The sequence below is a fragment of the Apodemus sylvaticus genome, chromosome 1 (genome assembly GCF_947179515.1).
Source record: "Apodemus sylvaticus chromosome 1, mApoSyl1.1, whole genome shotgun sequence".
NCBI lineage: Eukaryota > Metazoa > Chordata > Mammalia > Rodentia > Muridae > Apodemus > Apodemus sylvaticus.
Window position 1 is genome coordinate 66,271,170 of NC_067472.1, and position 15,156 is coordinate 66,286,325.

The window sequence follows — 15,156 nt, forward strand, 5'->3', positions numbered from 1 at the left end:
CCTGATTTAGATGAGGAGATTCGAGACAGAGCTGAAAATACCCAGGTACAATTTGGGACTTGGTGTTTATGTTGAGACTCTTGAAAATATTGGGGATCTTGGCAACCCCCTACTAGCCTTCTAGCTCCCGTTTTGATCATGGTTGGCTCAGACTCCAGGCTCATCCGTGGGGGGCGAGATGCAGTGAATATCTGGCAGTTCCTGTTTTTATCCCTGTTACGAGGTCTTCATTAGCCTGGTTCTTACTGCCTGTCCTCTGAATCTCTAGACCCTGATCTATGGCTAGAAGCAGGGATCTCCCAGTTTTCAGTCAGACATTTTATCTAGGTGACAAGTACTTGAGTGTACTAGTTAGCTTTAACTTTAAACTTGACAGTCATCTGAGGAGGGAACCTGAGTCGAGGGATTGTCTGGATCAGACTGGCTTGTAGGAGTGTCCATAGTGGTTTGTCTTGATTGTTAATTGATGTAGAAGTGTCAATGGTGTCCCTAGATGGGTGATCCTGGGCTGTATACGAAAGCCAAGTAAGCGTGAACCTGTGGTGAGGCACAAAGTATTCCCCTGTGCTTTCTGCTTCAAGTTCCTGCCCTGAATTCCCCAGAGGATGGACTGTGGTCTGTAAACTGGAAGAATCCCATTCCTCTCCTAAGTTGCTTTTGGTCAGTGTCTTATCACAACACCAGACTGCAGCAGAACAGCAGTGGACAGAGCTGCTAATCCCGGTGAGCTGGGACCAGGGACAGCACGGCGTCTGTGCCAATAGGCTTCTACCTCCTTCCCCGTTATCCCACAGGACACCATCCTATCGGGTTGGCGTGGCCCACATTCAGGGTTGCCCTTTCTGGTATGTCAGTCTTCTCTGGAAACACCAATTGGTCATTTCTCAACCCAATCAAGTTGGCATTCAAAATTAACCATTTAATACCTGGACAGTCAGAGGCATCGATTTACTGACTCTTCTAATTCACCTGTTACTTATTTTTTCAGACAAGGTCCCTCACTAATCCAGGAACTCACTTATTTGGCTAGAGTGGTTGGCCAGCAAGCCCAGAAATACATAGAGCTTACCTTCTCATCTTCCTATGCTAGGACTACAGGATCATTTGGCCACGACTGGCTTTTCTGTGAGTGCTGGGAATGGAACTCAAGCTTACGTGTCAGGTAAGCACATCACCAACCAAGCTATGCCCCCAGCCCCTCTCCCACCACTATTTTGTCTATGACACTCTCTTCTTCCTTCTGTTCCCTGTGCTGTTCTCAGGAAGTGGGGGGGGGGGTGAGGTGGGGAGGAAGGACGTAACTCTGCATTTTATTTATTTCCTGACATTTTTAGAAGTCTGGAAGGGAAAGGTTGCCATTATTTGGATCAAGGCCCCTGGGGAATTCTGATGTGCAGGGTGAGCTGGCCTTCACTCTATCCCACACAATGAAAGCTGAGGACCTCGTCTGAGCAGGCCATGCTGCAGGTGTCAGTAGGCCTACGAGGTCATAATGGAGCGCAGTGCAGAAAACTGCAGACCTCTGCCAGGACTTATCTCGCTGTCTCTGTCTTGGAGAGCTTACCTTGAGACTCCATGGAGACTGTGGTAGTGAGGCTGACTTTCAGCTACGCTATACTGCAGATCCCACCATAGCCTCTAAACAGTTGAAGCCCCTAGTGCTCTGTCCTGTGTTAGCAGATAGCTTCATCCATTATCTGGCCAAGAAAAAAGGGCTCCTGTTTAGCCAAGACAAGATGTAAAACTGTGGGATTCTAGCTCCTAAAATGCTGGCCCAGGGAAGACTTGGGTCATCTTTACTTAGCTTTTTCCAGCCTTACTGAATTCCTTTGCCTTTTTTCCAGCCTTACCTTACTGAATTCCTAAGGTAGGGAGGAATGAACCTGTGGTGGCTGACAGCTGCTGTAGAAATTATGAGAGAGGAACCTGCTGCCTTGTGGTCATCTATAATCTACATAGGGACTATCTTTGTGACCAGGTTTTAGGGCAGGACTTAAGCAGGCAGAGACTTCCAAAAGACAAACCACTGAGTAAACTAAAAAAGGGTTCCCATGTACAAGGCTTTAGACACTGGAAGCCAAGCATCCCGACCTTGTGAAGGAGCAGAGACAGAAAGGCTAAACTGCGCTCCAGGCTTTCCAATGTGCACTGAAGACCCTAGTGAGGACTCAGGACCCTAGATGATTTGTGTCCCTCACCAGGACTTTGGCGCAAACCTGTACTAGGGGACTCTATTTGCTGCCCAATAAGCTATACAAAAAGAGGTCAGAGGAGCTAGACTAGGGGAAAGCACAACCAGGTTTCTGGACAAGCGCATCTGTATGTATGCGCCCTCTTGTAGCTAAGGGTCCTAATGTCTGCTCTGGGCGGGGCTTGCGTGCCAGACTCCGCCCTACTCCCACCCTCCTCAGGCGTAGGGATCCCACGCCGTTGGCGGCCTCAAAGCGGGATAGCACCTTGCTGCCACCACACGGCAGCTTAGCTACTTCTCGACCCCCATTATGCGGACAGCGCAAAACCGCGGCCTAAAGTTTGAGGTTTCTAAGGATCGAGTGGTAGAAATCTGCAATCGACTTTTTCTACGAAGACAGCAAGTGTTGCAAGGCCCAGGGGATTCCCGATTGCTCGCCAGTCACAATATTCCTGCAGGGTCCCCAAAGGTCTCCGCAACCCTGTGAAGGAAAGAGTCCTCATTTCTGGCCTCTTGGGCACTTCGAGATAGGAGGAAGGCGACTGGCATCTGTCCTCTCTCGCTTTTATCTCCGCTGCCTTTTCAGAACAAGGGTCGAGCCTACGCGAACTAGACCCTTTTTAGCGGGTAGCCCACGCCGCGTGCCGGGAAAGGAATCTCATACCAGCCCCGCCCTGGCCCCGCCCCGGTTCTGGACTCCACCCTGAGTCCACCCCTCTGGCCCCGCCCCGCAGTTCGCAATCCGCGGGCGGGTCGGCTGCCGGCGAGTCAGAGCTGATACCGGGAGCACGCCGGCCCTTAGCGCTCTGCTCTCGCGGGGTCGGACGCGGGCCATGTTCCGAGCTGTGGCCGCTGCGCACACCCAGGCCTGGCGATGAGGAGCGGCGCGGAGAGAAGGGGCAGCAGCGCCGCGGCGCCCCCCGGTTCGCCGCCTCCCGGTCGTGCGCGCCCCGCAGGCTCTGATGTGTCCCCCGCCCTGCCGCCGCCCGCAGCCAGCCAGCCCCGGGCCCGGGACGCCGCCGATGCTCGCGCGCAGCCGCGCCCCCTGTTTCAGTGGAGCAAGTGGAAGAAGAGGATGTCTATGTCGTCCATATCGGCAGCCAGCGCGCGGAGGCCGGTGTTTGACGACAAGGAGGACGGTGAGTGAAACCGCCCACTGGGGACTCCCGGGGACAGCCGGGTACCCGGGCCTCTGGAGACCTCGCGCGCTGTCTCAGGGAGGACGCGGGGGTGGCATTTCTCTGTGTTGGGACGCAGTCGCTACCTGGGTGGGACCACTTATTGGAGCGTCTGCGTTTCCGGGGAAACTATTGGACCACGACTGAAGTCCCCTTTGCGCGTCCTGTTTCCAGTGACAGCGCAGCGGGCAGATGAGGCTCTGGCCCGCCTTTCGAGGTGAGAGTCGGTGATGGTGGAAGCTCTGGGCTCAGGCGCGACACCGCCCACTGATGCGCACCGCATGTTTTCACTTTCCTTTATGGGCGGTGTGCAGGATGCGTGGTTACTTTTAATTTCAGGAGATTCCTGCTTGGTGTGCAGTTTGTGATGTGAGGTGGCTGCCCTACAGGTGGCACAGGGGCCTGGGCCCTTCAGTTTGAGGTGTTCCACCCTACAAACCCAGAACCTACACCGGATTGTGCTGCACAGTCTATTCTTCCCTTTGTGCAAAGACCCGCCCTCAGGGAACTCGTGTTCTGTGAAATCTTTCTGCAGTGATAGCTGTTGACCTCGTCTCTTGAGTAGCAGCAGGGCGATCTGATGTGGAGCTGGGGATGGGAGGTGCCAGACATCTGGCCCTGCAAGCCCAGCAGCTGGAGTCCTGCTGGGTACAAGGACCTTTGACTTAGCACCTGCTGGATGCAGCTTTGGGGAAACAGGGATGGATTCACATGTAACATATAGCTTTTCCTTACAGATGCCATGCGAATAATTTTAAATGGTACAGTCATGACACATTTGATGTTTTTTGACATTTTCTTAAAATAGTTGAAATATGCATTTTCACTTGTAGGCAGCCTACGGAGATATGATGGATTTTTATAATTTTAGAACACAGTTCAGCATAGGAGCCCAAGCTACTTATTTCCAATAAATAATTTAAGCATTTAGGAAATTACAATAATCAGAGCTCTGGCCGGTGTTGGAGAGCATATGAGGCTACATGTTGGCATTCCTATTGGCAATGGGAGTCATGAGGCCAGGCCAGTGAGTTCCAGGCCTCTGTGAGTATGGTCAGCAGGGGAGGGACATTCAGGTCCGTCTGCATCAGGCACATTGTGCTTGGAGGTGGCTGGTCACTGTGCTCTGAACTTGGGGACAACAGGACTCACATGTTATACTTTTATTTTCAACATCAGTACTCAGAGTTAAAAACCAACCAACCAACCAATTAACCAACCAACCAACCAATTAACCAACCAACCAACCAGCCAATTAACCAACCAACCAACCAACCAACCAACCAATTAATCAACCAACCAATCAACCAACCAACCAACCAACCAACCAACCAACCAACCAAAAACAACCAATAAAGCTGCCCAGTTGAAAGAAGGGACAGATCGGTAAACTGGTTTGCATTGGGTTTCTGGCTGTAAGGTGAGAGGTCTGTAAAACATTTTGCTTTCAGTTCTTGCTGGTGCCAGCTAAGAGCTGGCCACCCTTCCCTGTCTCTCATTCATGTCTCCAAGGCAGCAGGGTGGAAACAAAGTGATTGTAGTGCAGAGGCTGCAGGTGTTGGTCTAAGTCCACGTTTTCTTCTTCACACAGTGTGCTGCCTCAGAACTCAAGGGTTAGTTAGCTGAGGGGCATGGGGGTGAGGTCAGTGTGGTCCTCTCTGTCACTAGAGAGCCTGCCTTCTTACTTTTTTATAGTAAGATGACGGAGGGTACGAGCAGTTCTGGGCTTCTGTGAGGTGAACTGCTCACGAGGCTCTCCAGGCCTGTCTGTGTACGATGTGTCACAGGCGATGTTCATCTTTGGCTGTATGGCCCTGGATTGGCATACCTTAAGAACTTAACTAGGTTTTGGTGAGTTTGAGTGACCAAGTGGGGTCCTGGGCCTGGCGGCTGAGAATGCCCTCTGGGTGACTAAACCACTTGGCTTCTCTTATCTGTGTCATTAGCAGTGGTGAGAATAGAGTCATGTTGTAGTGTTTCCTTCCCTGCAGTGCCTTGAGGGAAGGTGCTAGGATTCATTTACATAGAATGAGTGCAGCTGGGGCAGAAGGGCAGCCTTCAGAGAGGGAATAGGGCCTGGGCTCCTGTGCTTCAGGGTACACAAGTCACCCCCTTTCCCTGATGTAGTGGGGCCTAAGAGGCAGCCATGCTGTGCTGGTGACTTGCATGTACTGGAACTGTACAGTTGCCATGGTAATGTGAGACCTTCTGATGATTTTTTTTTTTTAGATTAAAACACCTAATTAATATATCAAATTTGCTCAGCAAAGGGGGAAAAAGGAAGAAAATGGGAGGGCAGTTTAACAAAGTAGCAGGTAAATTGCGCCTAATGAGTATAGTTGTGCCAAATAAGATCTTAACTGCCTCTGTTTCTATTAGTCCTCCTGGAACCCAGTGTGCTGTTCCTCCCTGACTGATATTTGGGGCAAGAGAAGAATTCCTTTCCCTTCCTTTTTCAACCAAGGGCTCTGTTTCCTTTGCTCTATACTCTGGCTTCTACTAGAAGAGGAGCCTCCTCTCGTTGCCTTGGTGCTCCTCTCATTGCTTTGGTGCTCCTCTCATTGCTTTGGTGCTCCTCTCATTGCCTTGGTGCTCCTCTCGTTGCCTTGGTGCTCCTCTCATTGCCTTGGTGCTCCTCTCATTGCTTTGGTGCTCCTCTCATTGCCTTGGTGCTCCTCTCCATTGCCTTGGTGCTCCCGTGATACTGAGGGCTTCGCAGAGCCTTCCCTCTATGGTAACCTGCTGAGACATTGGTCCATCCTAGCAGACTAGGGCTTGCAATCTCAGATCCCCTGTGGTGTTCCCTTAACAGGAGGGAGTACCTGACAGCTGAGAAGGCTTGCTCCCGTCCTGGACCTTAGAAATGAGTGAGGGTACCTCTCCAGGGAGTACAGTGCAGAACAGGGACCAGACATTTAAAACATGGTTTTAAAAAGTAATTAAAAAAATCTTTTCTAATTAGAAATGCATCACAATATATACATTTGAAAAAGAAATTGTACTTTATGCTAAAATGCATGTTCAGCATGGTGAGGTCCCCAGGTGAATGCCTCATGCCTGCTGACCCTCAGGCTTTCTTCCAGGGACCTAGGAAAGCAGTCACACCTACAGCTGTGTAGAGATGCCTCCCCACCTTTTGTACAGAAATGGGACCACTTGATACACACCATTTTGCTGTAACCTGCTTTTTCTATTTATTAATATGTCACCAACATCGAAGAGGTCCCAAGCATCAGTTGGTTGCTAGACTCTTGTCAGCAGCTCTCTGCCTGGGTGGCATATCACATTCAGTGACACTCTTGAAGGACACCAAGTCCCTTCCTGGAAAAGCTGAGGTTCATCTTGTGGAGGTAGACTGGCCCAGGGTGAGGTTCAGGCATCTCTGTCTCCATCCCTGTGACTCTGAGGAACAACCAGCCCTTCTTTCTTCCTCTGTGTAGATGTAATTGCTCTGTTTACTTAATTTCCAACTGGAGGACATTTTGGAAATATAAACTACATGGCTGTAATGTTTGTATGCTCATCTGTCACCTCAGAACGAATTTCGAGGAATGTCATAGCTGTGTTCCCACAGGGGTCCAGGACTGGCTCACTTGGATAGAGATGGAGACTGAGAGACAGCAGGCTTGGGACTGTCATACATGTGGACGCACACATGAGGACAACTTAAGAGTGTTGGTTCCTTTCTGACATGCGACTTCCAGGGATTAAACTCAGGTTGTCAGACTTGGTAGTCAGTGCTTTTACCTGCTGACTCATCTCCCTGGCCCAGTTTTACTTTTTATATCGAGAATTCACCCACTGAGAATGATTAACACCTTGTTCTCTGAGTTCTGCATTTTCTTAGGTTGAACATGCTGAAGGTATTTGTAGGCTTGGGTTTTTTAGTCTTCCTGTATGTTGATTCCATTTCATTGCTGAGCTGTGACTAGGGTCTTTTTTTTTTTTTTTTTAAATACTGGTTCTGCTTTACATGGTTAATGCTGGCTGAAGAGACAGCTGGTTCAAACATTCATTTGCCAAGCATTGGGTGTAATATGAGACAGGAGGATCATGAAGTTTGAGAGCAGGCTGGGCTATGTAGTGAGACTCTTTAAAAATCAGAAATCAGAGATCCAGTGTAGCAGTATAAGACAAAACCAGAACAGGGAAGTGGGAAGGGATGGGTGGGAGAACAGAGGGAGGGAAGGGGGCTTATGTGACTTTCGGGGAGTGGGGAACCAGAAAAGGGGAAATCATTTGAAATGTAAATAAAAAATATATCGAATAAAATTTTTAAAAAATCAGAAATCAGAACAACCAACCAAAGTCTGGTCATCTTGAAAATGGCTACTTTGCTGAAACCCTTGCTAAGTGTCTGGTGACTTTTGTTGGGTGTCCTGGGAGGTTTGTTATGCCACCTGAAACCTGAGGCTCTAGTTATACAGTGACACTTGCCTCTCTTTCATTAATGGTATTACTCAGAGCTCAGAAAGCCAAGTGAGGTGCTGAGGCTGCTGGCCCCTACTCAGGCTCTTCTGTGTTACAAGGTGTCATTGGGCCCAATTTACTAAGAGACTTTGTCCAACCAGCTGTGGCTTTGAGGTATGTGTGTGTGTGCGCGCGTGTGTGTGGTGTATAGTGTATGTATGTGTGTGCTATGGTGTGTGTGTGGTATGTGTGTGTGTATGTATATGTTGTATGTGTGGTGTGGTGTATGGTATATACATGTGTGGTGTGTGTATGTGTGTGTGGTGTTGTGTATGGTATATGTATGTGGGAGTGTGTAGTATGTGTGTGGTGTATGTGTGGGATGTGTGGTGTGTACATTGTGTGTTGTATTGTGTGTGTTGTGTGTGTATGTGTGGTATATGAGTGGTGTGTGTGGTGTATATATGTAGTGTGTGTGGTGTGTGTGCATGTGTAGTATGTGTGTGTGTATGTGTGGTGTATGTATGAGTGAGTGTGTGGTATGTGTTTGGTATATGTGTGGGTATGTGTGGTGTATGTATGAGTGAGTGTGTGGTATGTGTGTAGTATATGTGTGGGTATGTGTGGTATAGTGTGTGGTGTGTGTGTATGTGTGTGTGTATATGTATGTATGTGGTATGTAGGTCAGAGGGCAGTCTTGGGTATTGTTCTTCAGCACCTATCTACCTAGGGGTTTTTGAGACAAAGTCTCTCACTATCCTGCAGCCTTCCAAGTAGGCTCGTCTGTTTGGCCAGTGAGCTTCATTGATTCTCCTGTCTCTGCCTCCCCAGAGTTGGTATTACAAGTGTGTGCCATCACATCTGACTTCTAGGGAATATGTTCAGGGGATTGAACTCAGACCATGCTTGAATGCGAGGTGTTCTCCTGGGGAGCTCTCCCCAGCCTGGAGCGCCATGGTAAGGGAGAGGAGGACTCTTGCGTAGCTCAGACCTGGGTTGTTGATGGTTCTCTCTCCTCAGGCTTGGGGAGGCTTTGGCTGGAGGGAATGAGGCTTTTCCCTGGTTGTACGCCCTGCCTGAATGGAGACAGGTATGGGTAGGAGGGCGTGTGTGCAGGTTTAGAGAAGGAGGGCATCTGGTCCTGGCCAGTTGTTCCTGTCTTGGTCCTTGTGCCCCGGCTTCTATGGATGTTTGCTCTTGAGTTCCTGAGTTCCAGGTACAGTATAGAGGTCCAGCAGGATCCGTGAATGGCTGTGAAGCCCGGTGCTTCTTTTCCTTCTGGCCAATGAGGCCCATCTAGAATGGACTTGGGACCCACAGTCAGACATTTTTATGTAACAAATGTCATCTCTGTGTGTCTATCCATCTGGTTGTGCAGTTTACAATGCTAAAAATAAGCCAGCTTTTTGTTTAAAAATTTAGCCACCCAGTTTTCAGTTGAGAAGCAATGCAGATAACACTGAAAGTCATTTTTGTTCAGAACTTCTCTCTGCTGGGGAAGCCTACAGACTTGCTGGGGAGGGGGTCTGAGGGAGGCCAAGCTGTGTGAAGCATTTCTTCCAAACAGTTGGACTGAATAGCTCACATAGGTTCTCAAAGTGTCATTAGTGCCCCTGTGTCCCCGGGGAAGGAACTTGAAGATACAGATCCTGGTTCAAGAGAGTCTAGAGGTCTAACAGCTCCCAGGAAATGTTACTGGCTCATGGATGCAATTCAAATGGCAAGAGCTTTGAGTATACAATGAGCATACAGTAGGTGTGTTGTTGAGTGAGGACAGGGAGCTGGTAGAACCCGCATACCTTGAGCCCTGATGAGCTATGTACGGTGAGGTGCATGTCTGCCTGGCTTTGCTGGGTGCTGGCTTGACAGAAGACTCACCTGTGGCTGAGGCTGTTGTCACTTCCCACTGAGCTGCCTGCCACTTGTTCCCACTGTCACTAGAACCTGGTAGTCAGTGTGTTATTTACGTGTTGCCTCTTCCAGGCACTTGAGCAGATCCTTTCCCATGTGTAACCAAAACATGGCTGGCACACTATACTCATATGGCCTATTTGTTTGCCAATCCAACAATTTGCCCCTAGGCCTGGCTGCCGAGGGGTGGCAATCCCATTGTTCACCGTGTCTTTGTGTTGCAGATGTAGCTACAGGAAGTATGCGTGCATGTTCCCACCAGCTTCCATACCTGTGGATGCTGAGGGTGCTGTCCATACTGCCAGTGGTCCTGATGCCGAGGGCTGGAACTCTGTGGTCCCAGTTGCTTTTGTGGTTCATTTTAGCCAAAGGGTTGGGGCTTCCCCTGGTGCCAGTCTTCCTTTCTAAGTTGACTTTTCCTTTGTACCTGAAACTATGATGAATTGTGCTGTGTGCTGGGTATTGCTTTTCAGGCATGATCTACCTCTTGTTTGCTTTGGTTTGTGCCACAAGCTCTGCTGTAATGAGCTTTTATTGCTAACACGCTGGCACCTGGCAGGGGCCTGGTCTTCTGAGCTGTGGCCTTTGCATTGGTTATGGTGCTGTCTACCCTGGGTAAGCCTGCCATTCTGTTCCCAGAGTTCCAATGTGCCTTGCTCTTGCTGGAGTCAGGGCCAGTGCTCCCCTCCCACCCGAATCAGGCAGAGACTCTGTGTCTGTTATTCTTTTCTTCACTGTGACAAAACAACTAACACCACCACTTAAGAGACATTTGTCTGACTCACGGTTTGAAGGCACAGTCCGTCATGTCAGGGAAGGCATTGGCGGCAGGAGTGTGAGGTGCTGGTGACACTGTGCCTATCTATCGTCAGGAAGCAGGAAGAGATGAACGCCGGTGCCAGCTTTCTCCTCTTTATGCTGTGCAAGGGCCTGTGGAATGGCGCTGCCCAGACTCACCGCGGCTTTTCCCACCTCAATGAACCACATGCCGAAACTCCCTCATAGATATGCTTGTCTCTCAGGTAATTACAGATCCTATCAAATTGTTTATATTAATCACCCCCATCCCACGTGTTGAATAATTATAATGATCAGAGTTTAAGAAAATATGGAGCAAACTGAAATTAATGCAATTTTGATATTTTTGAAAACCAGAGTGTCTGCTTTATTAAAAACTCATTCCCCACTGACTTGAAATCTGTTGTTTAGAAGAACCGAGGTGGTTATGCAGGTCAGAGTGGCTAGGAATCCAGCACAGGCTCAACACTTGCCAACTTGCTTGGGTCCAGCTCTGAGGCAGTAGTTGCTCCTATCCCTGCTCCCCAAAATGTGACCTGGTAGCCCGCGCTGGTCTCCAGCACGTTTCCTCCCATACTCTGGCCCGCGTGGATTGCGTGAAACCCTAGCTTGCTGTTATTTCAGTTCTGAAGCCAAGGAGATGCTGTAGGTGGGAGGCAGTGTCGCCCCCAATTTATTAAAAATAGGAACAGGCACATTCCATTTTCACAGTGATTTAAGAAGTTGACTTTGAAAAGGTTTCTGGGCTTTCAAAAATTACCATATGACTCTTCGTGCTTCAAATGCAGAAGGCTTACCTTATGACCACAGCAAGCAGTAAACATCATGTATATGGAGTTTCTCCGAGTTCACTTGGGGGTCACTGGCACGTAACAGCCTTTGTGTGTATGGCACTTTGTTGTTGTTTTTGAGGTGAGGCCCTGAAGGTAGGAAAGGACTTGTGGCAACCTTGATGGCCATCTTCCTTGAGGGCACCTCCACCTTTCCCTAGGTGCTGTGGCCACCATATCTGTCCTTGGAGGTCCTGTCCAAAGACAGGACCTGCTGGCATTGTGTTTGGCAGATTTGCTTGGTGCTCTGGGGGACCATCATGTTGGTTGTGTTTTCCAGAGAAGGTATCCCAAAATATACTGAATTAAATAATTGTATTATTTCTTGTGATTTGATGGGGTCAGACATCAAGGTGGCTTCCTCACTCAGGGGTTGGATCATAAGAGCTCCTGCTGCTGTTAATGACCTGGTGCCCTACTGATACACCATCCATCAGTCCCCTCGAGTGGCCTTTACAACAGAGCAGCTCAGGTATCTTCTGAGACTTTGGTATGTCCCCTGGGGTGCTGTTCTCTGAGGGCAGAGGGCCTGTGAGATCTGCTTCCCGCCTCAAGTCTCCACCAAATAAACTTTCAAGGATGGTACCCTCTGAGGCCACACCCTCATCCTTCTAGAAGCTAGGAACTAAGGAACTAAGTAAGCAGGAGGGTTGGCCTTCTGAAAGGGACACCCGAGAACCTGGGACCATATTTGAACTCAGTTGTCCTCATGGTCTCAGGTTTGTTGCTTCCCATCGCCACTGAGATGGGATATCCAGCAGAAGTGGAAGGCAGCAGGCTTCCTGAGGAGCTTCCTGAGGAGCAGGCTTGAAGTAGAATCCCTTCTCCTGTGTCTGCTGTAGAGGTCACTTCCAGGTTCCCCTTGGACATAGGAAAGGAACTTCCCAGGGTTAAGGCCCTGCTTGCAGGTGGGATGCATTGCTATGGATCAAGGCTGGCTGTTGGAAAAAGCCAAACAGGGATAGGAGGTAGCTGGAACAGGCCGGAAGTGCCAGGGTTATCTACTCCCAGTGACCTTCATTTACAGAACCTTCCAGTGAAGCACAAGGCCTCTCCTGGTGGCACAGACCTAAACCATGCATGACGCCAGTTCAGCTGAGGCTACTCAGCACGTGCAGAGGTCCCCAAACCACTCTCACACAGTACCTGAAGCACTGAGGCTTTTGGTGCAAGGTGTGTGTGTGTGTGTGTGTGTGTGTGTGTGTGTGTGTGTCTACTTTCTGTTTTTGGAAAGTGAGTCCAAAGAGTCATGGGTGTGGGTCTGTTGTGGGCTGTGTGTGGGTATGTGTGTGAGTGTGTGTGAGTGGTGTGTCTGTGTGTGTGTGTGTGTGTGTGTGTGTGTAGGGTCACTGCTCAGTGTGGCCCTGTCTCCATCTGGTTGCTGGACTTTTCTGGAAACCTCTTAGACTCTGGACCCAGTTCCTGAGAGAAGCCTCATGGAACCTGCCCATGTCTATCTATGGGTCTTGTTCATTTTAGCCTCATTGTCTCGCTTTTTCCTCCTGTTTATTTTTGTGTTTGTATGTATGTGTGTAGTGCATGTATAGGTTCATGTGGGTACGTGTACACATGCCTGTGGAGACTAGAGGTCAGAGGTTAGTGTTGAGTGTCTTCTGAGGGGCTGCTTTTTTTTTTTTTTTGAGATAGCTTCTCTCACTCAGCTCAGTGCTCATAGACTGGCTAGGTCGGCTGGCCAGCAAGCTCTGGGGACACACCCGTCTCTGCCTGCTAAGTGCTAGGTTATAAATGTGTGGCACCGTGTTTCACCTTTTGTGTGTGACCGGAGACCCGAACTCAGATCCTTTTGCTTTCGCTGCAGATGCTTTCCTGGCTGCACTCCCAATCCCTTCCTTCACTTTCTTGTATCTCTGGAGTCATATTTTAGTCCCATAGGTGGAAAGGGGGCTTATGGAGCTCAGGGACAGAGAGAGGAAGCAGGGGGACATGTAACTAAGAGGAGAGAGATATAAACGGCTTTAAGAAAGGCAGCAGGATCCCAGGCCCCTTGGGTCTCTGCTCTCCTCAGGCCTTGCCAGCCGTGCCCGAGAGGCTGTGACTCGGGAGTTGGTTGGTGGTGCGTGAATGGGCTGGCTATTATGAACATAGAGTGCACAGTTGCTGGGAGGGTGACTCTAGGTGTCCTGAGCGGAGGTGGCACCTCAGAAGGGACAGCATGCAAATCTGAGTGGGTCTTCAATGACTGAGTTCTGACTTATCCCAGGAAGGAAAAGGGTAACGATTGCCACCGTGAATCTGGGCTTCGTACAGACAAGGGTGGGAGTCGGGAGGAGCTATTCTGGATGCAGAGGTGCCCCAGGCCCTGGCCTCATTTTCCTATGTCAAATCCCCTTTCCCATCTCCAGAGACCTCTCCTGCCCTTCTTTGCCTAACTTGACCTCCCTGCTGACCCTTATTTTGCTTCCCAGAGGAATTGAAGCTGACCCAGAGAGTGTAACCTGTGAGCCCTACTTCCACACAGTGATCAGGCACCTAGGGTCACCTGGGACATTGGCTTCCAGCTGCTGACCTAGCATGATTATTAATAGTGTCCCCTTTGCCTTCTGACAGTGTCCTGGTTTGGGTGATAAATTATATAGATCCTCTACCGAACCGCCAGATACTCACCAGACAATCCCCCCATCCCCCGTTTATAGCTTTTCCTTATGTAATGAGAGTGACAAGAAAAAAACTTAAGAAATCCGTTGTCTTATGTAACCAACACTCACACAGCAGCCATTTTCCTGTTTGTCATCTCTCTGTCTTACCCACACTTGAACATACACAAAAACATAGACATTTCTTCTTAGTAACTTTTCTCCTAATACATTTATTTTAGACTATTTAGATCTGTAGGAAAGCCATGGATCCAGTAGAAGTCCTGTATACCTGACCCTTATGTTCTTTTCATACTAAGATCTTATATTAATGTGGTATATTGATAGTCTGGTGTAATGGTACACACCTGTAATCTCAGCACTGGGAAGGCTGAAGTAGGAGGGTTGTGAATTTAGGGCCAGCCTTAGCTACATAGTAGGACCCTTTTCCAAGCAAAATGCAGGGTACATCAAATCAGTGACATGGTAGGGATACACTGTTTGTGAACTGTATCTCTGCTATATTCGGATTTCTCTAGTCATCCCTTAATGTCTCCTCTGTCACCAGACCTCACCTGGATCCCAGATGAGAGTCAGTGTTGTGTCTCCTTAGGCCTCTCGTGGTTGTGTCAGGATCCCTTGTCCTGTGTTCTTGATGGGCATTCACATGGTCTGTGGCACCCCCCTCCCCACCTGTAGTTATTCCATCTTTCCCTGGGGATTAGTCAGGGGCTGTGGATTGGGGGTGGGGAGACCTCAGAGGCAAAGGGCCACTTGACATGGCTTATGGAGAGCTCACACAGTCTATACCATCCGTGGTGACATCAGTTAGATGGTGTGATGGCCAAGGTGCTGTGTGAGTCAGCTTTTTGTCACTGTAGTGAAATACCTGACCCAGGCTTCTGAGACAGAGAAGGAGGTTGCAGGCTCCAAACCTAAACTTGGGCAGGAGGAAGAATCATTGTCTTGGCTCTGGAGAGGACAGTAGTGAGTGGTTTGTGAGTGTGTGTGAGTGTGTGTGTGTATGTGTGTGTGTGTTGTGTGTCTGTTGTGTGTGTGTAGAGAAACAGAGAGACAAAGACACACACAGAGAGAAAGAAAGACAGAGATAGACAGGCAGAGAGAAAGACAGAAAGATAGCCAGAGATAGAGAGACAGAGACAGAGAAAGATAGAGAGACAGAGACAGAGCACATCTGAGCCTGCGCGAGCAGGTGAGCCGCGAGGATGTGCACAGAGAGACTC

At 49.3% G+C, this 15,156-nt stretch overlaps 1 protein-coding gene across 1 annotated transcript in view; it reads left to right on the forward strand.

Annotated features, from left to right (window-relative positions):
• The first annotated feature begins 2,949 nt into the window (after positions 1-2,949).
• The window catches only part of Stk32c (serine/threonine kinase 32C), an 81,128-nt gene continuing 68,921 nt past the window's right edge, over positions 2,950-15,156 (forward strand). Inside the window, exon 1 of the mRNA XM_052174253.1 lies at positions 2,950-3,330. Coding sequence (XP_052030213.1) covers positions 3,066-3,330 — 265 coding nt within the window. The 5' untranslated portion in view covers positions 2,950-3,065. The remainder of the gene's footprint in view (positions 3,331-15,156) is intronic.